General features: G+C 40.0%; 1 protein-coding gene across 1 annotated transcript in view; it reads right to left on the reverse strand.

The window, feature by feature from the left end:
* Positions 1 to 24,136, reverse strand: part of KIF5B (kinesin family member 5B) — a 195,222-nt gene that overhangs the window by 116,357 nt on the left and 54,729 nt on the right. Inside the window, exons 3-11 of the mRNA XM_033931498.1 lie at positions 20,208 to 20,281; positions 19,827 to 19,931; positions 13,897 to 13,945; positions 6,614 to 6,669; positions 6,447 to 6,534; positions 3,850 to 3,974; positions 3,630 to 3,734; positions 2,085 to 2,230; positions 525 to 673 (exon numbers count right to left, since the gene is read on the reverse strand). Coding sequence (XP_033787389.1) covers positions 525 to 673; positions 2,085 to 2,230; positions 3,630 to 3,734; positions 3,850 to 3,974; positions 6,447 to 6,534; positions 6,614 to 6,669; positions 13,897 to 13,945; positions 19,827 to 19,931; positions 20,208 to 20,281 — 897 coding nt within the window. The remainder of the gene's footprint in view (positions 1 to 524; positions 674 to 2,084; positions 2,231 to 3,629; positions 3,735 to 3,849; positions 3,975 to 6,446; positions 6,535 to 6,613; positions 6,670 to 13,896; positions 13,946 to 19,826; positions 19,932 to 20,207; positions 20,282 to 24,136) is intronic.

The following is a 24,136-nucleotide window of genomic DNA, read 5'->3' on the forward strand; positions in this document are numbered from 1 at the left end:
TCACAGCATACCCCGAAGAAGCTACAGCATGATGGCTGAAATGTCTGTTCCACTTATTCAGATGAGATAAGATCTAGATAACTGAAACAATCATGATGCCAACCATAGAAGCCTAAGAAAGTATTTCGCAAAGAGATTTCTTTAGAGCTGTACCAAACAGCATATTTTTCTATGTGGTCAAATACAAATAATGGGCATTGAGCTTTAATATAATAATAAAAGAAACAATGTGAAATCAGAGTTCAAGTGTTCAATTCAGCAGGATTTAGAATAATAGAGCCCTAGATTAGTCATATTTGAATTTAAATCACTATTCGGCTGAATGTGAATAATATACTTGAGGCCAAACTGAATAGAATACAAATATTCCGAATGTGAATAATATAATTGGGGTCAAACTGAATAGAATACAAATAGCTGAAAGTCTTAATTTCTATGGCACAGATTGTTAGAGCACTATAGCCTTATCTATTTGTACTAGATCATGCAACAAGTACAACCCATAAACTTTAATATCCTGTTACCACTGCGCCATCTGTTGAGCTCATTTTCCAGCCATTGTATAGTGTTCCGCAGAGTCTTATTTTTCTCTTTTTCCTTTTCATATTTCTTCTTCCATTGTTCAGCTGTAAGCTCCACATTGACACAAACAGTATTCTTAATGGTCTTCGCTCTAGAGTAATTAAATAAAAAAAACTTTAGGAAATACTGTACATTCTTCTAAGTCGCCACTGGGAAAAATGTACGTGTCATTCACAAAACTGTAACATTTTTGTTGCAACACATTTCAGATATGCTAGGTAGAAACATAAGATAAAACTTCATAACAGCCTATCCTAAGTTTAAATTAAGTCAGATACATGTATTAAAATTTCAGGCATAGCTTTAGACTTTCTGTATTAAAAATTTTCAGTTTTTTTACTGAAAACCAAACTTTGAAAAAGTCCAAAGAATCCTTTGCACAGTTTATAATCAAGAGAACAAAGAATTAACATTAGCCTACCAATCCGCCTCAACCTTTGCCTATTATTCCTAATACTCAAAGTAAAGTATTTTGGGTTTTTTAAATTTTTTGGCCATGTGTTCCTTCTCTCTTTTTAATTCCATCTCACAGCTATAAAATTCTTCATTCTCAACTACCAGGAGTCTTTCCTTCATTTAACATTCCCACTATATGTAGTCTGACCATTTAACAATCCTTAGGACAGCACTCATACAAGCAAGACTCGTATCAGACTCCTATTATGCGTTCTAAATTTGGCCACTCTTAATAGTAACCATGACTCTCCTCTACACACAGCATCACCAGGCCCCACTGACTAAAATATGAAAAAAACCCAGACAAGGCATTGCAATCAGGGCCCTCTGCAACACTACTACTGAAAAGAATTATATAGTATTGTATAATGAAATCAGCATTGGGATTATTAAGTACAGTATTATTATCCATTAAATATTAAAAATATAAACATTCCAGACCCCTCTGGTGGCACAGTGCTGAGGATCTGTGCATAAATTCCAAATCAGCTGGGTAGATGAAGTTCATAACCTCATTTGTGAGAAAGTGGAGCTGGGGGGAGAGGGGCTAGATTTAGGGACCTTAGTCACAGGGTTATCGATGTGGTCCTGGTGAGTGGCCTTCAAATGAAGAATTTCATGACAATGATGGGGCAAGTTATGAAAGGATATAAATAAGAGAAAAAAATCCCAGGTACCTGCAAAGGCTCAGATTGACCTAGATGCTCAATATAAAAGAAAATTGCCTCTTCCTCCACCCCTCCTAAAAAATTAATTCCCATTATCAAAGTAGTTACTGTAATTTGTGAAAGTAATAAAATAATAAACTAAGGGGCATAGTTATCAACTTGTGTTACTGTTATGAGTTAGTAGTAAAATAAAAGGTTACTTGTTATTTTAGTACAGATACCATTTTATGCAATGAGATCTAGTTACTAATAACTAGGGTTAATAACACAAATAATACATCTTAACAGTAGCCCACATTGATAACTCCCCCCACCATGTTAAATTGAACGAAAGGTGTAGAAATAATGTGTTTTGCTATTCTTTAAGTCTTTACCAACCTTTGACCAAATAGCAGTGTGGACTTTGTTTCAGCCTCATTGTAGGACGATGGGGAGCAACAAATTACAATAGTGGTTCTACAGTTGCCTCCTAATGAATCTTGAAGAATTCTAGTCATTTTACTGTCACGATATGGAATATATGCCTATAAGACAGCTTCAAGTTAATATATATTTATATGAAAGAGATTATGCTTACATACTCAAAATCAATATAATTTAATAAATTCAAAGTAGTGCTAGAACAGGCTAGCCTTATTTTATTATTTTTATATACAAGGCTTTCAAATTTTATGCACATGATTATTTCAAAAGCACAACATACCTGTACTGTTTGTGACATTTATTTAAAGATGGCCATGATAATGTTTAAAAACACTAGAATAATCAATTAAACTTAATCTACATTTCTGGTAAAGTACATTTAAGTTAAAAGTGGTTTCTTAGGAAAATACTATTCTGAGACAACTATGACTAAGAAAAGCACTATTTTTAGCATTTATACATCACTTATAGCCTAAATTTTGTGGTTTACATTCAGGAATTCAAGTATTTCTCTCTATCTGTCCCAGTGGCTCACAATCTACTGTAACTAATATACCTACCCCGACTCTACATTATCATTGATTTATTGCACCAGAATTTGGGGCAGTGTCATTAAAGTGTATTATCACAAATGTTAATGCATATTAACACCTACAGTTCACATGATAACCAGCTTGCAATGCTGTTAATGCAAAATTTGTACAAATAAGGTAGTAAGTAAGAAAAACAGCTCATTATCTGTTAAGTGCAGTGAAAAAGTGTGAGCGTTAAAATGCATTACAACAAAAAATCTTAACACAGCAAAAAGAGGCAAAAGAGATATTGCAAAATCAACCACATGGTTACTTTATTGTAACAAAGATTAAAAGTTCCTTAAAATGGGTAAAATCTATAATATGATGTCCATCTATATAAAAGTTAAAACTCGGTCTAGGACACACCTAGATTGTCCCAACTAGGATCCCAGTTTTGGCATCCGTAGATGCCTTCATCAGGTGATAAATGTACACTGCCGTAGATAAAACTGCACAAATCAGCAGACAAATTGTAAACAATATCAGCGCGGGAAAGTTTTTGTGAAGGCAAAAGCGTGTCAAACAGATACCGAAACTGTGGTCCTATTTGGGACAATCTAGGTGTGTCCTAAACCAAGTTTCAACTTTTACACAGATGAACATCATATTATAGACTTTACCTATTTTAAGGAACTTTTAATCTTTGATACAATAAAGTAACCACGTGGTTGATTTTGCAACACTTCTTTTGCCTCTTTTTGCTGTGTTGTGTTATTTTTGAGGCAAAATTCTTCTTTCCTTTTCTTGAACAAACAAAAACCTTAACCACACTTCAGGAAGATGTAGTTATGCCTTTGCATTACCATCCATAGGAGAATGTCTCTAATTTACTCTTCATTAACATTGACTACAAATGCACACGTTAATGGTTAAATATTTCAGTCTCTCAGTAAATACTTCAGAAGAAAAGTTAGACTTAACTTACACTGCATTCTGCTAAAGCTGCAATGACATTTCCAAGTGCCGACAAGGATTTATTGATATTCTTAGCTTCATCGAGTACCGAACCTTCTGCTCCAGTTTTACTAACCTACATATAAAAGAATATGTATAAATAATCCATATAGCCTTTACTAATTAAGAGAAATGATACCTTATCAAAGCTTCAAACAAATGGGTACTAAAAACAAAGCAGAAAACCTCACCTTTTCGCTACCTGCCAAATCAACCAAATAAAGCTTTCCACTAAGTTTCTGTTCTGTTTGAGTGTTTTCTTGTTTGACATTTATAAGAAAAATGCTGTGACTCCGAGAACTGTGTTCATTCATGTCTGTAATGCAAATGATAATCAATTTTAATGCACTGTATTGGGCTTTTTCTTAGTTTCCTAGACATTTGATAATTGCTCTTGAGATTTCTTTTCTAGGTCATCTGCCATTTGTTACATTGCTTTTGTCGTTACACTACAGGGAAAAAAAAAGAAGTAAAGTGATTAAAGAGAGAGGACAGATCATGACAATGGAAAAAATAGGGTTACGGAAAAAGAAAAGGTTTGATTCATATTACACTTCAAATAATGGTTAAACCTTGAGGATTTTTAAAACTCTTTTTATTAATTCATATAAATTTAATATACAAGTTGATAAATACTTGCATAGAAAAGAATGAGTATCATGAAACATGGTTCAGTGATTCCCTTGGATGGGTTACAAACATACCGGGCTATAATCTTATTAGAAAGGACAGAGATGGTCGAAAGGGTGGAGGAGTAGCTCTCTATGTGAAGACTGATATCCAAGCAACTGAAATGCAGGGGGCTTGGGGAAAAGAAGCAGCGATATGGATAGCTTTGAAAAGAGAAGATGGAACTTCTATCTACGTGGGTGTTGTCTAAAGACCTCCAAATCAAGAGCAGCAAGTTGATGAAGATCTTGTTGCAGATATCCAAAACTGGGGAAGAAATGAGAGGTATTGTTGCTGGGTGATTTCAACCTGCCAGATGCTGACTGGAAAGTTCCATCTGCGGAATCGGAAAAAAGTAGATCTATACGATGGGAGGGATGTTATTGAAGGAGAGTACCCAAGAAAGGGACTTGTGGGTAATGGTGGACATGACAATGAAGCTGATGACACAATGCGCAGCGGCCACTAAGAGAGCGAATAGAATGCTAGGTATAATCAAGAAGGGTATTACTACCAGAACGAAAGAAGTTATCCTGCCGCTGTATCGGGCGATGGTGCGTCTGCATCTGGAGTGCTGCGTCCAATATTGGTCGCCGTACCTTAAGAAGGATATGGCGATACTCGAGAGTGTTCAGAGGAGAGCGACACGTCTGATAAAAGGTATGGAAAACCTTTCATTTGCTGAGAGATTGGAGAAACTGGGACTCTTTTCCCTGGAGAAGAGGAGACTTAGAGGGGATATGATAGAGACTTACAAGATCATGAAGAGCATAGAGAGAGTAGAGAGGGACAGATTCTTCAAACTTTCGAAAAATAAGAGAACAAGAGGGCATTTGGAAAAGTTGAAAGGGGACAGATTCAAAATGAATGCTAGGAAGTTTTTCTTTACCCAACATGTGGTGGACACCTGGAATGCACTTCCAGAGGGTGTAATAGGGCAGAGTATGGTACTGGGGTTCAAGAAAGGATTGGACAATTTCCTGCTGGAAAAAGGGATAGAGGGGTGTAGATAGAGGATTACCGCACAGGTCCTGGACCTGTTGGGCCGCCACGTGAGTGGACTGCTGGGCAAGATGGACCTCAGGTCTGACCCAGTGGAGGCATTGCTTATGTTCTTATAGTGGATGCCCTTCATGGAGTCTGCTCAGAGAAATGGTGATGCAACCGACAAGGGAAAAAGCCATATTGGATCTGGTGCTCACAAATGGGGAAAGTATCTCTAATGTCAGAGTGGGTGACCACCTGGGAGATGGTGATCATCAAACAGTTTGGTTTGATATAACAACTAAAGTGGAGGGCAACCACACAAAAATCAAAGTCCTGGATTTCAAACATATGGACTTTAGTGAAATGGAGGCATATCTGAAGAAAGAGCTAATAGCCTGGGAAGATATAAGGTAAGTTGAAAAACAGTGGTCCAAGCTGAAAGGAGCAATAAAAATGGCTACTGACTTTTGTGAGGAAAATAAATAAAAACAAGAGAAAAAGGAAACCAAAATGGTTCTCCAAATTAGTGGCGGAGAAAATAAAGGCAAAAGAGTTGGCGTTCGTGAAATATGAAAATACTCATGAAGAGAAGCACAAATACCAGATGAAAATGAAAAAAGCCAAGAGAGAGATACTAATGGCAAAAGCGCAGGCAGAAGAGCAAAGGGCTAGAAATATAAAAAAGATTTTGTCTAGGGATATTTATGAAAGAAGGAAGATGAAAAATGGAATTGAGAGACTGAAAGATGCTATGAGCTGCTTTGTGGTGAGTGATCAGGAAAAAGCAAATGTGCTAAACAAATACTTCTGTTCTGTATTCAAGGAGGAAAAACCTGGAAAAGGGCCGAGATTGGCAGGCAAAATTACAAGTGAAAATGGAGAGGATACAGTGCAGATCACGGAAAAAAGTGTTTATGAACAACTTAATTGAAGGTAGACAAAGCCATGGGATCAGAAGGGGTCCATCCCAGGATACTGAGGGAGCTCAGAAAGTTTCTGGCGGGTTCACTTAAAGATTAACAGTAACTCTTTAAATGGATCCAGATTGCTCTATTAAACATTGTTAAAACAGAATTTTATTTTCTTAAGGTTTCTGAATTAGACTAAGCTTATAAATAAAATATCAACTTACTTGTAACAGCTACATGTCTATTAGATTTTCCTTCATCAATGGTATCCATAACTTCTTCAGGACTACACACAAACCGTTCCGTACAACCCTTTGGAGGAATTGGAAAAGTTACATAAGTATAACAGAATTTTTTTTTTAACTTCAATACATACATACTTTAATCATACCTTCACATAAGGAACTCTATTTTTGTCCTCGTGAACAGAAAGATTAGTCTTTGAAACTGAAAGAAAAAAGTACAGTCAATTTCATAATGAAAAACTTATTTGCCAGAATACTTAGATTATGCAAACTTCATCTTGACGAGATCAAATCTTTTGGTATATTATTTGTACTCCAAATATTATATGTAAACTGACACCTGATAATTACAGAAGAAAAATCCAGTTTCATTTGAAAATTAATGGTACTCAATAGTTCAGGGGGCTGTCAAAGATCACCGAATCTGTAACCTATATGTAAGGAAGTTCTTCTTCACCCAGAGAGTGTTAGAAAGCTGGAATGCTCTTCCAGAGGCTATTATAGGGGAAAGCACCCTTCAGAGATTCAAGACAAGACTGGATAAGTTCCTACTGGGACAGAACATATGCAGGTAAGGCTAGAATCAAATAGGGCACTGGTCTTTGACCTAAGGGCCGCTGTGTGAGCGGACTGTTGGGCATGATGGACCAATGGTCTGACCCAGCAGCGGCAAATCTTATGTCACCAGTTTAAATCTACTTCTGGCTGGTTCTAACAGAAAATCATCATATGTAGGGCTTCTATTCTTAGGGGTTTATTTTCCAGCTAATTAGGGGACTCCATGAGGATACAAAAAAAATGTTGTTTTATGGTTGGGCATCTTTGCCAGCTAAATCAAATATTTATTTATTCATGCATTCATTCACCATATTTGATATATGTATTGCAATGAACCTTCACCTAGGCCTCTAAGTGGTTTACAAGAAATTAAAATGAGGGAAAGGTTTAAAGATAGAGGGAGATGGAAAGAGAAATTTTGTCATGACAGGGCAAAGATTCAGAGAAGAGGTGGATCTTAAGGAGTTTCTTAAAAGCTGTAATGGTGGGCTGGTTTCTAATACAGTGGCCAAGGTCCGTTCACAGTTTAGGGCCCAGATATCTAAAGGCAGAGTCTCATGAGATATTGAGTTGAAGAGCGGAAAGCAAAGATATGGTCAAAAGATTGTTGTCAGCCAAGTGGAGGCAACATAATGAAGTGTAAGGGATGAGGAGATTATTGAGGTAGGAGGGGGCTGAGGAGAGATAGCATTTGTATTTGTAGGCGAGAAGAATTTTATATTTGATTTGTTGAATAACAGGGAGCCAGTGTTCTGAGCAAAGGAGAGGGGTGATGTGATTGAAATAGAGAGTACAATGAAGTAGTTTGACCACCATGGATTGAAGAGTATCAAGGGATGCATACATTTATGTTCATGCTGAGTCAATGTTGAAAAGGCACAAAAACAAAGGATGATCCAGAACAGGCCAGTGTGAGAATTTAACAGGGAAAGAGATGGGGTTTTCCAGTGTTTATCAATGCCTATACTATTTTTAAAGCATTAGGGGGTGTTTTATCAATGTTTAAAAGTTAAACTTAATATCAGAAGCCTTAATCATATGTAATAAGTTATGTTCAAAATCAAATATTAGGCTTAGAGGGGACATGACAGAGATTTAAAAGATCATGAAGGGCATAGAGAAAGTGGAGATGGACAGATTCTTCAAACTTTCGAAAACTACAAGAAAGAGAGGGCATTTGGAAAAATTAAGAGGGGACAGATTCAGAACCAATGCTAGGAAGTTCTTCTTCACCCAAAGGGTGGTGGACACCTGGAATGCGCTTCCGGAGGGTGTGATTGGACAGAGTACGGTATTGGGGTTCAAGAAGGAAAAGGGGATAGAAGGATTACTATACAGGTCCTGGACCTGATGGACCGCCGCGTGAATGGACTGCTGGGCATGATGGACCTCTAGTCTGACCAGCAGAGGCACTGCTTATGTTCTTATGTTGCTACTCCCCCTGTCTGTTGCACTATTAGGGATAAAGATCATTCTTTTTACAGACTATCTTGAACTCTCTGGTGTATTTTTCTAGTTTTAATTTCTTCAGAAGGATGTTCCACCACATTGGAGCAATCACTGAGAACATTTTTGTTCTGACGCTTTTGTATTTGATGTCTCTAAAGGAGGGTATTTCCAGAAGGTTTTCTTGGCTCAAGCTTGTGCAGGGTTATGTAGTCTGGCTGCTAGATATTGCGGTTCTGAGAGATAAATGATTTTCTGTGTCAGCAACAAGATCTTGAGTTTTCACCCTGTTTTCAATCAGAAGCCAGTGTAACTCTTTCAGTAACGGGGTGGCACTCATCTGCCTCAATTTTCTCAGCAGAAATTTTTCTGCTGCATTTTGTATTACAGCTCTCCCTCAGTATTCGTGGTTTCCCTATTTGCGAATTTGATTATTCGCAATTATTTTTCTTCTATTTTTCCTTCTATTTGCAGGCTGCCTGATCCTTCCCCGGACCTTACCTGGTGGTCTAGCGGTGACATGGAGCAGAAGCAATCTTCCTATGCTCCTACCTCGTGCAGAGCTGTCATCAAAATGGCTGCCATGAGTGCCCATTGAAATCTCGACACTACAACGGGAAATTATAGCAGTCATTTTGATGATGGCTCTGCATGGGGCAGGAGCATAGGAAGATCGCTCCTGCCCTGTGTCACTGCTAGACCACCAGGTAAGGTCTGGGGACGCAGGAGGGAGGCGAGGGTGGGTCAGAACCTGCCCAAAAACTTATTTGCGATTTTTCCCTATTCGCGGGCCGGCTCGGCACCTAACCCCCCCGTGAATACAAAGGAAGAGCTGTATTTGGATCTGCTTAATCATGTACTACAGAATGCCCAGCAGGATTCCATTGCAGTAGCAAAGATTGAGAGTAGCAGAGTTATTATTACGTTAGACATTGCTTGATGAGTGAGGTAAGGTTTAAGTCCTCTAATCCAGCAGAGTTTGCCATAAGCGGTTTTCACGATGCATTGAATCTGTATTATCATATCTAGGTTTGGGTTCAGTAGTCTAAGCATGAGGTGATGAGGGTGTGGATAAGTGTTTTGGTAGTGTGCTGATAGAGAAAGGATCGGATTTTGGTAATATTATAGAGGAAGAAGCGGCAGGTTTTAGCGATATGTTGTATTTGGGTGGTGAAGGAGAGAGAGGAGTCAAAGATGACTCAGAGATTATGAGCAGACAAAACAAGAAGGATGAGAGCGTTGTCCACAGAGAAGGAGAATGAGGGAAGCGGAGAGGTAGGTTTAGGTGGGAAAATGAGCAGATCTGTTTTAGCCATATTCAATTTTATTTTAGATGGTGGTGAGACATCCAGGTGGCAATGTCGGACAGACAGGATGAAACTCTGGTCTGGATTTCAGTAGAGATATTTGGCGCAGAGAGGTAGATCTGGAAGTCGTCAGCATAGAGTTTTCTGATGAATTTTCCCCAATGGTTGGAGGAAGATGTTGAACAGCATGGGTGACATAGCGGATCCCTGTGGTACCCCTATGTCTGTTTCTTTCCAGTTGCTTGTATCCCCTGTCATTCTACCCTCATTAGTCTTTTGCATAGAAAGGACTCTATCCATGCCATGATGTTTCCTCTGAGGCCCAATTCTATACATCTTAATTTTAGCAGTGTGTGTTGGACTAGGTCAACGGTCGGCAATTTGCGGCTCATGAGCCAAAATGTGGCTCTTCTTGCATGTGGCTGCAGCTCTGACCTTTTAATCTCCCTTCTTACCCCATGATTCCCCCCCCTTCCGGGGCCTACCAAGGTACCTGGTGGTCCAGCATGGGTCTTTGTGGCATGAGCATGGCCCTTTCACTCCTACCTTCTAAAATAACTATCGTGACTTCTCACAGCTGCTCATGACATTTCCTATAGTACAGCAAGCTACCACAAAAGGTCGCGGAAGCCATTTGAGAAAGCAGCTGCAAGGAGGCAGGAGCAAGAAGGCTGTACTCCTGCTACAAAGACTCCCGCTGGACCACCAGGTACATTGGTAGGCCTTGGGGGGAGGAATTGTGGAGCTGGGAGAGAGATTAAAGGGTTGGGACAAGAAGGAGGGAGATAACCTTGACTATGGGTTGGGGGAGGGAGGCGGGCAGGGGAGGGAGGGGGTGCAGGAGCCTGAAAGGGGTTGGAGAGAGAAGCTACTCCTTGTGGCTCTTTGTAAAACTTGGGTCAAACATTTTGGATAAATTGGCTCTTTGCTGTAAAAAGGTTGCCAACCACTGGACTACATCGAAGGCTGCTGAGAGGTCCAAGAACCCCAGCAGCACGTCTTCTCCTTTAGCATGGTGTTTGAGAGCAGAGTCCTGTATTGCTACTAGTATGATTTCCATGCTCAGATGTCTTCTGAATACTGATTGGGCCTGGTTTAGCTTTGTTGAGTTTTCTAGGAAGTCTGATATTTGTTGGCAGGTTAGTTTGTCTATTAGTTTAAATATCCATGGTTGGTTAGCTACCGGTCTATAGTTGGAGAGCTTCTAGGCCTTTTTCTTTATTCTTCAGAATGGGCTTGATGACTGAGAGTTTCCATTTAAGTAGACCTTGTCCAAACTGTAATGATTTATTGATAAGGTCCATGAGGTAGGAGAGTCCTGGGACTTCGAGCTCTCTCATTGGATGTATTGTGCAAGTTTTGAGAGATGGTGTTTCACTCTTTCTCAGTAGTTTCTTCACCTAGATCTCCATGATGGGTTCTAACTCTTCCATTGTGTTTCCTGTTTCCTTCGTATGTTTGTCTATTGATATGTTATTTAGGCTGTTTTCTTTCTATATCCTCATTATTTTCTCTGTGGAAAAAGTTGCTGAATTCTTTACTGCTTAGGGAGCATTTGGTGGTTATTTCTTTCTGTCTTTTCCCCCAACAAACCAAACACTACCTGGTATAGGGTTTTTGTGGAGTTTCCTGCGCCAAGGATCTTTCTTGAGAGGAATTCTCTTTTCTCCTTGATATAAATTCTGCCAACTCTAAGCCAGGTTTTTCTAGCTTCCTCTTCTTCATCTGATTTCTTCCATTTTCTTTCAAATTTTCTTTTCTTTTTTTTAGCTTCATGATTCCATCTTTTCTTTTGTTTTCGTAATTTTAATGGGGCTACCTCCTCTAGACCACAGTTCAGTGCCTCTTCCCAGAGTCTCACCCATTCTGTAAGGTCTGTAATCTCAGTTTTTACTTCTCTGAGGTGTGTCTCTAGTCTGTTTTTGAATTTGGTGCAGTCTATGAATCCTCTCCCTATTCTCAGTCTCATTCCAGAGATTTTGGATTGTTTCTTACTTTCTGGTTATCTTATCCCGAAGCCTACTAAGTGGTGGTCTATCCATGGCATTTTCATAGAGGTGGGGTTGCAGTTCTCTATATCATCCTCTCTGCTGAATAGTACATCTAAAATGTGTCCTTTAGTGTGGGTTTCTTTCTTCACTGTTTGGACTATCTATTGAGCTTTTTGGCATGCTGGGTCGTCTACATGTAGATTAAAGGTTTTAGCGATATGTTGTATTTGGGTGGTGAAGGAGAGAGAGGAGTCAAAGATGACTCCGAGATTATGAGCAGACAAAACAAGAAGGATGAGAGCGTTGTCCATATATCCAGGCTGACTTCTTAGATGATGTTCACGATGTTTTGCCACTCTTCTGTGTCTAAGTCAGGAATGCCCATTGTGTTTATGTTTCCTACTCTAAAAAGAAAACATTCTGCTCCTGTTGGCCAGGTAGTTTTCATTTGCTAGAATCTTGGATTTGTGTATTACTGCTATTCCCCTCCTCTCTTACCTATTCTATTTTGGAGCATGTGATTATCTGGTGGGCATGCTTTGCGTATGACGACCCATTATCTGTGAGTCAGGATTCTGTTACCAATAGGAAGTCCAGTGTGTGCTCCTCTATTAGATTTGTGATCTGAGTTCCTTTCTTGTTCACAGATCTCATGTTTTTTAGGCCTCCTCTCCATGGTGTATTTTGTTTTTGTGCTTGCTGGTTGGTGTGTGTTGGTTGTCTGGTTTTTCTTTTTGTGTATTCCTATTTATGTTTATGCTTATGTTTATTATACACTTGACACCCCACTGATTGTAAAAAGTCACAGTGGCTTACAAAGCCATAAAACATAAATAATAGAAAAGAACGCCATAGTTAAAAGATAAAAACACAAAACATTAGCATGAAAAAAATCTAACAACTGAAGACCTGTGTTGCCCGCCCTCTCCCTGTCGGTGTTGATCTTATTGAACCCTTTCCAAAGCACATTATTAGCTTTAGGAGTAATCCTATGTACTCTTCTTATGCTTATAAGCTGTCCTAGTGACTTCGTATACTGTGTTATGTGCCTTTGTTGTAGTGTGTAAAGGATAATTTAGCCAAAATTTTTATCTTATATTCATCTAGTAAACCAGTGTGTCACAAACTTTTTAAGCTGCTGGCACACTAATCGCAGGGCTGTGACTGGAGGGCTCCCAGAAATGTGTGGATATCAATGCGATGACATCACACGCATGTCATCTAGTCAACATCAGCGCATGGGCAGATGTCCTCCAGCCGCAGCCCTGAGCCTATTACTGCCAGTGGGTGTGTGTGTGTGCTGCAGAAGGAGAGGTGAAAAGGAGCAGAGGCGCCGGTGAGGAAGAGAGGCGCAGGCGCCAGCTGACTGACTAGAGAATGTGCCTTTTGCTGCAAGAAACACATCCTGTAAGCACGGGTGCCTCTCCTTCTCGCTGGAATCTCGGGGTACACAATTTGTGATACACTGTAGTAAACAGTTATTTTAGCATCCAGGCTGCTAATTGTAGCCTGACATATGAGCAGCAGTAACCTTGAGTTAGATTACTATACAAGCTGCTACGATGACCTTAAGCTGATGACCTACAGGCTGCAAGCTGCTACCTGACACATTAATCAATATCTCTAAACAATATCCTCTAGTTCTATTTCTTTGAATCTTTTGCCCTGTGGGTCCATATACTTCAGCAACACTAAAAGTCAGTGTCCTATAGTGTAGCATTCCTTAGTACCATGGACCTAGGCATAGAGGTAAAAATTACACTCTACCTTTAGAAGTGTGAAATATTACAGGACTGTATAAAAAGCCTGAACTGTTCATGCTTAGTTAAATGCAAAACTGATTTCCAGTGTTGCCAACATTACATTTTTTATCAACACAAAACATTAAAAAAAAAGACACATGAAAGACAGACCTAGAAAGCCATGAGTGTTTGGTTAAGTGGAAAACTGCCAAAATTCATTAAACAATCCATAAAAGCAAAGCAAAAATACTACTACCTGCTTTAACTCTTCATGTGCAGCTATTTTAAGAATTTTATTTGACTGGTATCTAATAATATATTTTTTCTGAATTAAATTTAGAACTCAAACATGGATTTAGAAAAAAAACACACACCAAACACATACCATCCAAAAGGTCCCTTATCTTATCCAAATATATTTCAAAATATGAAACCTAAAAAAAAAAAAATAGTAACTGGTTAGGGTTTTATCAAATAAATAAATATTTAATTAAATTCAATTAAAAGCAAGAGCTCAATATTCTTCAAAATTATATTACTCTTTCTTGGTCCTCTTCTTTCATCTACTGGTCTTGTTCTCAAGTAAAATTTCAACATGGACTATTTAGAATTGGGAAGGCTAAAAAAAACCCAAAACCCAACAGCATCAAGATGGTAAACTCAAACAGTGTTATCAGAAAATATTTTTTCACCAAAAGGGTGATAGATGCTAATAGTAAAAAAAACCAATTCAAAATGCATAGGATGAACAAAGAAGATTCCTGGTGGCAAAAGGATAAAAATCAAGGAGCATCAGCTGCAATCTCAGAATTAATGGATATATGAAAAAGCAGTAGGACGAGGGACCTCCACAAAGCAACATTTCCAAAAATAAAAGGCAATGGTACTACTTAAATAGGCTTTAAGAGGACAGCAGTGGAAAAGAACTTGGGTATTTGGTTCCATTTTGAAATTTCTACATACTTTTACACAAGCAAACAAATTGCTACTGGGCAAACTTAAACAGACCATCATTTCTTATGTTAAGAAAATAGGAAGCTGCAAACCATATATCTACATAAACACAAAATGGTTGGGAAGCATTATTATTTTAATTTAAAAAGCAACAATGTTCAGGTAAGTAGCTCCCTTTAATCTTTCTGTATATGAAAGATAGTCATATCAAGCAAAAAGATCTGTCTGATCAAAAATGTCTTATATTATAGAGAAAAAGAAGGTGAGGTAAATAATGTGGCAATGTCGATACAGTACAACGAAGTTTAAATAATCTAATCTAATCTTCTATTTGTGCGTCGCTCATACCTATACAGGCTCAAGGCGACTGTAAAGAGAGGAGAGAAAGAGCAGGGAGAGAGATGAGGTGGATAAGTAGGAGGGAGAGGAAGGGGAGAGAAAAAAAGGGGAGAGAGGAGGAAGGCAACAAAAAACAGAATCACTGGGTCATTAGACCTCTTATAGCACAAAGGTATTTCTGGTCTGGACCTCAATGCATTTTTCAAATCACTTGTCATTCCTCCAATAAACAAGAAACAACCAAAAACTTATCTGAGCTTATAAAAATATTCAAGTGATCTATAAAAGCTTTTTCATTTTGTGTCCCAACTGAATGCAATCACTTATCTGTATTCACAGTGATCAGCGCTGAGCTGGAGCTGCCATGTTTCAACTAGATCAGGGGTTGGCAACCTGTGGCTTGCAAGCTACATGCAGCTCTTTGACTGTGTGGCTGTGGCTCTTCTTGCTTTACCTCTTGGGGTTGAGCTAACGCATTCATTTTTCTTGCTTCAACAGGTCAGCAGTGACTCCTACAGCTGCCTGCCACTAACCTGGAAGCCTCTCCTCTGCCACATCCCTCCCTGTGTCAGAACTTCCTGTTTGTCTCCAGACAGGATGCAACAGAGGAGAGGCTTCCGGGTTATCGGCAAACAGTTGCAGGAGTTGCCGCTGACTTGTTGAAAACAAGAAATAACTTATTTGTGATTGGAGTTGGGGTGGGGGGAAGGAAAAATGTTGCAGGAGGAATGAGAGTGGTGAGAGGGGGAGAAATGGCCATAAGGGTGGAGGGGAAGGACAGATGGTGCATGGGGAAAGGGGAAGATATGGACATGGGGTGAGGTAGAAGGAAGGGCAGGGAGAAATGGACATAAGGGCAGAGGGGAAGATGATATGCTGCATGGGGAGAGAGGGAGAAATGGACATGGGGTGGAGGGGAGTGAGAGAGATCTTGCACCTAGGAAGCAAGGGAGGGAGAGACAGACATGTTATATGAGAGGGAGAAAGAGAGACACAGCAAGTGGAGAGGTGAAAAAGAGAGATATGTCGGATCCTGAAGCAGAAGGGACTGATAGATGCTGAACAATGGGAATGAAGGATGAGAGAGGGGAGGAGGAAAGAGAGAAAGGATGGGGGATGTCAAGTTAGGAGGGCAGAGAGGGGAGGAAGAGGGAGCGAAGGGTGGAGGAAGGAAATTTTTTGACCCTCCCATTATTGGCCACTGGCACTGTTTGAAGCTGATGCTTCACACTGATGACATTGAGCAGCTGATCCTTATTTGCTTTGTTGCAAAGGTGGTATTGCCATGAAATGCTGACTACGTTGGATTGGATTCATTTAGATTGTCTACTGTTAAGAAAAGTGCTCTCTACTATACCGGATGGTTTTGTTTAAAGCTTTTGGACTATGGATTTCACAAATTTTAATCTGAAAGTGGATATGAAAGAGTATGTTAAGTGTTTGTTGTCATTAAACATTGGTGTGTGACTGGAAAGTAAAATATAAAACCTGGGAGGTTTTTCAGCCAATGATTGATAAGGGGAGTGCTGAAAATTTTTTCTGACCTCCCAAGTCTCAGGCTTTTCTAACCCTGCTAAAGAAATTTCAGAATATGCATATATACCCATATCACATTAAAAATCATATCTCAAACCCCCTTCTCTACCCATTTTATTTTTAGTTTATATTTTAAGTTGTTTTTCTTATATCCTTTTCTTATGGGTTTTTCTTTATTAGCTGTATTTTGAAAGTCTGTCTTTGTTTTTATGTTATTTGGGCTGCGATACTCTCATTAAAGAAACAGCTTTGAAGAATCAGTTTCCAATCATTATCTGTTTAACGGTTGTGTGATGCCTTACTTGTATCAAGGCCTTTCCTACCTGCTTTTGAGGAAGTGTAGCGCTGCTTATCTCCTCATTGAGGGCTCAGGCTCTGCTTCGCACTTAGCTATCTGCTGGCTTTGCTTTGTGCCGGCAGTATTCTCTTTGGTGTCAGATGTTTTCATTCTTCTTTTCATTGTACCAGCTGGTGCCTTCGAGTCTTCCTGCTTATTGCCGGATGTCTCCTCCTTTGTGCAGACTGGATCTGTCCTTACGCTGGCTTGGATCGTCTTCTAAGCCTTTGCAGGGGCCTTTCCTGTCCTGCTGGCCCATCCTGCTTATCGTTGCTGGATCGGATGGGGGTCATGGCTCTCTCTGTCATGGTGGTGTATCCAGTGATGTTTGGGCCTTGTTATCTGCTTTGTGTTAACTTCTCCTCCTAATGCTCCCACATTGCACTTTTCTTAAGAAAGAGGTAAGATCCTGGGAGAGAGATTGTCATTCTAACAGTCTGAAGAAATGCTTTATATCTAGTTACCAGCTGGGAGAGGATGGTCCATTCTACCTTTAGAACATCTTCCTTTGCAGAATCAGATCATTATAACCTGTTTGTTGTGGACATGGACTAATGATTATTTTGTGTTAATTTATCTGAATTTTTTTTGTCTCTGTTTTGTTTTATTGGGTTACCATAGTATTATTTTATGTGCTTTATTAAGTATTCTTTGGTTTCTTTTTATTGGGTTTTCTTTATTTTAATCTTATTAATTATTATTTTATTTAATATTTAATTTAGCTCATTATATTTTAACTATGATCTTGTACTGGGTTTTTTGGTTTTTTTTTTTTAAATATTGTTTTTATTGAGAATGGCTAATTTAAGTTGTTTACTTTATATACATTAGAGAATGACACGGGGAAAAACTTTGTCCCTATCTCCACCCCGTCCCCGCGAGCTTAGTCCCTGTCCCCGTAAGCTCTGTCCCCGTCCCCGTAAGCTCTGTCCCCATCCCCGCAAACCATCCAATCTCATCCACAAAAGCCTCATATAGTTTTATACTGAACTTATTTTATTAAAGTATAAAAAGAAACAATATCTGTATAATTGTCATTTTATAAATCAAAGTTCTGAACTAGTGAAAGAGATGTTCAGCTGGCAGGACTTTGTTTCTAAATGTTTATCAACACAACTAATATACTACTATAACCTAAAGCAAAAAAAAAAAAAGAAAAAAGAAAATAAATAGAAATTGTTTTTCTACCTTTGTTGTCTGGTTTCTGCTTTCCTCATCTTCTCCTCATTCATTTCCTTCCATCCTCTGTCTGCCTTCTCTGTCTCTTCCATATGCTCTGTTACGGTGCCTCTCCCTTCCATCTCCTCCCCCCAATTGGTCTGGCACCCATCTTCTTCCTTTCCACTCCCCCATAATCTGGAATCTCTCACTTCCCCATTTCCCTTCAGCGTCTGTACCTCTCCAACCCACCTTCCCTCCCTCTCTCCCTACCCCATTTCCCTTCAGCGTCTGTTCCTCTCCATCCCACCTTCCCTCCCTCTCTCCCTACCCCATTTCCCTTTAGCGTCTGTTCCTCTCCACCCCACCTTCCCTCCCTCTCTCCTTTCCCCAGTTCCCTTCAGCATCTTCTCCCCACTCTCTCTTCCCCATTTCCCTTCAGCGTCTGCTCCTCTCCACTCCACCTTCCCCAGTTCCCTTCAGCGTCTATTCCTCCCCACCGCACCTTCCCCAGTTCCCTTTAGCATCTGTTCTTCCCCACCCCATCTTTCCTTCCTGCCCTTTACCATTGAAGTTGTGTATGGCTGCAGCAAAGGTCGTCTCTGATGCAACTTCCGGTTGTGTCAGAGATGACCTTTATGGCAGCTACACACAACCTCAACGCTCAGGCTGCTCATAGGAAGGAAATTTAGAAATCGCCTGCCACGAAGGTAAGGGGCAGGGAGGGAGAAAGGGAGATGCTCGGACTGGGCGGCAGCGGCGATCGGGTGGCAGCAGCGGTGGTGATCGGTAAGGAGGGAGGGAGGGAGATGCTTGGACGGGGCGGCAATCGGGCTGCGACAGCAGCGGTGATCAGTAAGGAGGGAGATGCTTGGATGGGGCGTCGGCGGCGACTATTAATAAGGAGGGAGGGAGCGCAATCGGTGACCACGCGCGTTCCCTTCCTTAACTACGAAGACAAACCCATTTACCACTCCACGGAGTGGTGAATGGCCTTGTCCCCGTAGCCATGGTGAACACTGTTTTTTTCCCCACCGTTTCGGTGGGTAACCCGCAGCTTACCGCAGGTAACAGCCTCCATGTCATTCTCTAATATATACATCTTATTGATTCACACTGTGTAAGATCCTTTGAGGAAGTAGAGATGGATGTCGTGGCTGGGCTGTCTGGTGCTGGCAAGAAAAATCTTTGTCACATCATGTCTCTGGTTGTCAGCTGACTCCACTGCGACTTGTTTAAAAGAAACTATAATCTGGACTACTCAAAATGTGGGTAGTTTTTTAATTGGTTAAGGCCTTATTTTTATTAAACTTTAATTCTTTTCTGTTTTATTTTAAGCTAATTTTATTCTTTGTGTTTTCTTTGTTTTACTGCATCCTTAGTATGCTTTAGTTAAGTTTTGATCCTATTGGACAGTTAGGGATATCTTCCAAGCACCTAATATATATATATATTTTTTAATTCAGATTCTGCATTGTTTGTGACCAGCTGTGAACTTCGAAGAGGTATTGGCAGTATACAAATAAAAATTGTATTGGATTGGATTGTAGCTCTTCGTAAATCTTGGGTCAAACATTTCAGAAGAAAATGGCTCTTTACTTTAAAAAGGTTGCAGACCTCTGAATTAGATTATAAACTCCACAGAGCAATGACTGTTTGCCTAGTAGTACTTTAAAAATGTTTAATAATATAAATGCCTGTAATAAAAGCCCTTACCCTTTCTAAAGAGCTATGAAATACTTGCTCAGTTTGGGATTTTGTGAATGGCTGATCTTCAGATTAAGTAGCCAAAAACTGAATGCAGTCTTGAATATTGCTTAATTAAAGGGTTCTGTGAGGGGCCTCCTTTTGCCCACCTTATCCTCTGAATTACTGAAAATATCACAAATCACAGACAATAATGAAATATGCCTAAATGCATGGATTTCCATAGCAGAATGTTACAAACATACAATGCTAACTACATAGCATGTACAATTAAAACTACTAACCTTAATGTGGAACTCCAGATTTTCATCCATGGAATAAATATAATTAAAAATATCTTGTACTATTCTTGGAATAATTCCCATCCCATCTGGATCATGGAGTGAACCCTTTATAAATCAAATAAAAATAATGAAATAAGAAATATATCAGAATGTACAGAGATCACACATATTATTGGGGGTACTGTGAAAAACTCTGTGAAGGTCTGTCCTCTGCTTTAATAGCATTCAGGTTCACAAACACAATTTACTTTAAATAGCTTTGCAAACATCAACAAAAAAACCTAATTTGTTTTTGTATGTGCAACAAACAGAGTATTTGTTCAAACAGGTTAATAATAATAATAATAATAATAATAACTTTATTTTTGTTAAGTATTTTACCTCCATAGTATGTGTCTTTCCAGATGACGTCTGTCCATAAGCAAATATCGTACCGTTATATCCTTCAAGTACATCTAAGTAAACACAAAACACAAATGTTTACATCTAATGTATGCTCTAAGCCAGGGATCTCAAAGTCCCTCCCTTGAGGGCTGCAATCCAGTCGGGTTTTCAGGATTTCCCCAATGAATATGCATTGAAAGCAGTGCATGCACAAAGATCTCATGCATATTCACTGGGGAAATCCTGAAAACCCGACTGGATTGCGGCCCTCAAGGAGGGACTTTGAAACCCCTGCTCTAAGCTGATTTAAAAAAACAAAGGAAGAGGAAACTATGGGCTAGATTCACTAACGCTCCGATCCGTTTCTGTTTGCACGCAGGCTGACAAATTCACTAAAGGCCTGCAAGCAAATGGAGACGATCGTTGGCACACCCCCAGCCAACTGCATGGATTGCTAAAGCCCTGACAGTAGTGACAGGAGAAAACAGCCTCCTGTCACTGCTGTCAGGGCTACTGCTGGCTTTTTATATATTTTTTTTTATTGGGCAGATATTTTGCATGTTTTACACACGCAAAATATCAGCCCGATTAAAAAAAAAAATTAACCCCCCCCCCACCAACAAGTGCCCTGAACACCACTCCCCGAACTTCTCAAAAAATTTGCCCCGATGCTGCTTAAAATTATGGCAGGAGGGTTCCCACTCCCTCATGCCATCAGTCCCACCCACCCAAAAACTAACGGCAGGAGGAATGGCAACTTCCTCTTGCCACCGCCCCTCCCCGTACCTATCAAGGAGCAGGAGGGGTGCTCAACCCCTCCTGCTCCAGGCCTCCTCTGATGCCAGCCAGCCGGCTGGGCCTGGCCCATCCCACTTAAAATTATGGCAGGAGGGTTCCACTCCCTCCTACCATCAGTTCCACCCACCCAAAAACTAACGGCAGGAGGAATGCCAACTTCCTCCTGCCACTCCCACCCATCCCGGATGCCCCCTCCCCATTCCTGGTCCCCTCCCCATCCTCTCCCTGTACCTTTCATGGAGCAGGAGGGGTGCTCAACCCCTCCTGCTCCAATGCTTCCTGCGACGCGTCTGAGGCCTTAGGCCCTGCCCCGGTGCATCATGTGATGCATGAGGCGGGGCCTAAGGCCCACATTCGTAGGGCGTCATGGCCAAGAGCAGGAGGACTTTGCGGTTCTTCCTGCTCCCGAAGACAGGGGATGACAGCGCTGGAGGCCTAAGGAGCAGGAGGGATTGAGCACCCCTCCTGCTCCCAACTTTTAGGTACAGGGGAGGTTTCTGGCCAGGGTGGCTTGTCGAGGGGGGGGGGGTGCCTTGCAGTGCCGGTCGGGGGGTGTCGGTTGGTGGCAGGAGGGAGAGTTGGCATCCGTCCTGCCATATTTATGTGGGGAGGGCAGGGTCAGGTGCTGGCAGGAGGGAGTGGGCTTCTCTCCTGCTATTTGTAGGGGGATTGAGTTTGTAGGGGGGGACCTCAGCTGTTTGACAGGTCTGCCTGTCTTTTCATTTTTTTTTTTTAATAGGGCAGATATTTTGCGTGAGTAACACACACAAAATATCTGTGGCATGGGAAAAAAATGAATAAAAAAGGCAGGCAGGCCTGTCAAAAAACCTGCAGACCTGTCGGTAACTCACTTACAGACAGTCGGGTTTGCCAATAGTAAAACCCAATTCGAAATAGCCAAGCAATTGTTAGGGAATCAATCGCTTGGCTATTTTGCATGGGGTTTTACTAATTTGCATGGGAGGATCGGGATCGAATCGCTACAGGCGTTAGTGAATGGGGTTGGAGGGAACTTCGGTCGCAAAGGACTTGCAAACCGATCGGTATGCGATCGGTTTGCTTAGTGAATCTAGTCCTATATATGAAAGTTGTAACATTCCTAGATTGCCAGATTTGAAGGTCTGTGTATATGCAAAGAGAACATCCTAGACACCTTAATTAAATTAATAATCTGACATGTTTCTTGAGAATCTCCCTCAGACAGCAAAACTACAACATTAATCACAGATGGCTTGATTCTATAAATTGCCTAGTGGCACCTATCTCCAAGGCACCACTCGGCATGACTATCAATCAACCACTAGGCGCTGTTTACAGAATTGTACCTACTGGTACCTAAATTGACTTAGGCTAGGTATCCTAATGTTAATTGCTAGGCATCCTAATGTTAAGGCACCTAACACAGACACCTAGTGATGCCTAAGTCATGCCACACCTATTCTCTGCCTCCTAACCATGCCCATATTTAGGTAAGCACCAGTAGGTGCTGCTCAGAGTTCAACTGGAACACTTAAAAAATCTGTTTATTAAAGTTTAAAGATATTCAGAATAAAAGAGGAAAACTTAACAATAAAGTATGACAAATAAATATGTGAATTGAGGTCTGGTGTCTTATAACCTCAATTCCATTATGTAACATTATAATAAATATATAACTCATCTTTTACATCTTTTACAAACCACCTCACCCAGAACAACACGTTAAATGTTTATAAGATCTACAACTTACCTCTCTAGCTAATCATTGTAACTCTACTTTGTTAATTAACCTTTTGTAATCTGCCTTGAACCGCAAGGTAATGGCGGAATAGAAATCCCTAATGTAATGTAATGTAATGTAATGTAATGATACTGTGATATTTGGAATGTCTATGAAAAAAAAGAGTCAGATATCATCGTCTAATAATAAACTTTTAATGATCATGACGGGAGTTGCCATCCAACATATTACTAATAATTGGAAAGATTATAGGAGGCTTAATTTTAATTTTTGGTGGAATTCATTATGTCAAATATATAGAATGGAAAGAATTAGCAGTACAGAAGGGAAATTATAAAAATTTTATTAAAATATGGGAGCCATTAACATCTTTTTATCATGATTAAATGCCATTTTTCTATTAATTATACACTTCTTAGTATTGGGTGGGGGAGGGTTTCAAGTATATGATCTTATAATGATTTATGGGCTTTGAGGGAGGGTGGAGGGGTTACATTTGTATTTATAGGTTATAATGATAAGATGTTCAAGTGATTACGTAAATTAATTGTGTTTATTATGTATTTCTGTACACTTGATGAAAGAAATGAATAAAGAATTAAAAAAAAATAAAAAAATATATAACTGATCCCAACACCTTCCTCTACTCCCCCCCTACCTCAAGAAGCTCAAAATTAAGACCATTCCTCAACTCTTCCTCTGTAATTTATTTAATATGTGACTATGTGCTTGAGATGACAAAATGTGTATATTAGGGTTCCAAATAGCTAGAAAATCCTTTCCGCTTCCTACGTGACCTGGCTCGTTGCATAAGATTTCTACATTAGGGCTAGAAAGCATAGTTAACTTACCTGTAACAGGTGTTATTAGGGACAGCAGGCAGATATTCTCATGGATGGGACTCCCTAGCTGATGTGAAAGGGATGGTGTCTAAACAGAGAATAAATTTTGTAGAACTGCTTGACGAACCGACTATCCCATCTGGAATGAGTCTCCAGACAGTAATGGGATGTGAAAGTATGTATTGAGGACCAAGTGGCTATTTTACAAATTTCCTCAATAGGAGTGCAATGGAGAAAAGCTACCGAAGCTGCCATTGCTCTTATAAATTCCAGAATCTGTGTTTATTGGAGATGGGATTTTTAATAGTTGACTGCAAATCCTAAAAGCTCCAGTAGACGTACAGTTGAGTTCACTGCTAACTGAGCAGATTGAGAGGGAATACATGAAAGCCATAAGAGCGGAGTGTTGCAGTAATTATAACTAAACACTTTGTGAATACTGTGGGTGCTGATGCTAGGCCAAAGGGTAACACCCGGTATTGAAGATGATGTATTCCTATCTGAAAACGGAGGTACTTTCTGTGGGCTGGAAGAATAGGGATATATATGGGTGTATGCTTCTTTGA

The sequence above is a fragment of the Geotrypetes seraphini genome, chromosome 2 (assembly GCF_902459505.1).
Source record: "Geotrypetes seraphini chromosome 2, aGeoSer1.1, whole genome shotgun sequence".
Lineage (NCBI taxonomy): Eukaryota > Metazoa > Chordata > Amphibia > Gymnophiona > Dermophiidae > Geotrypetes > Geotrypetes seraphini.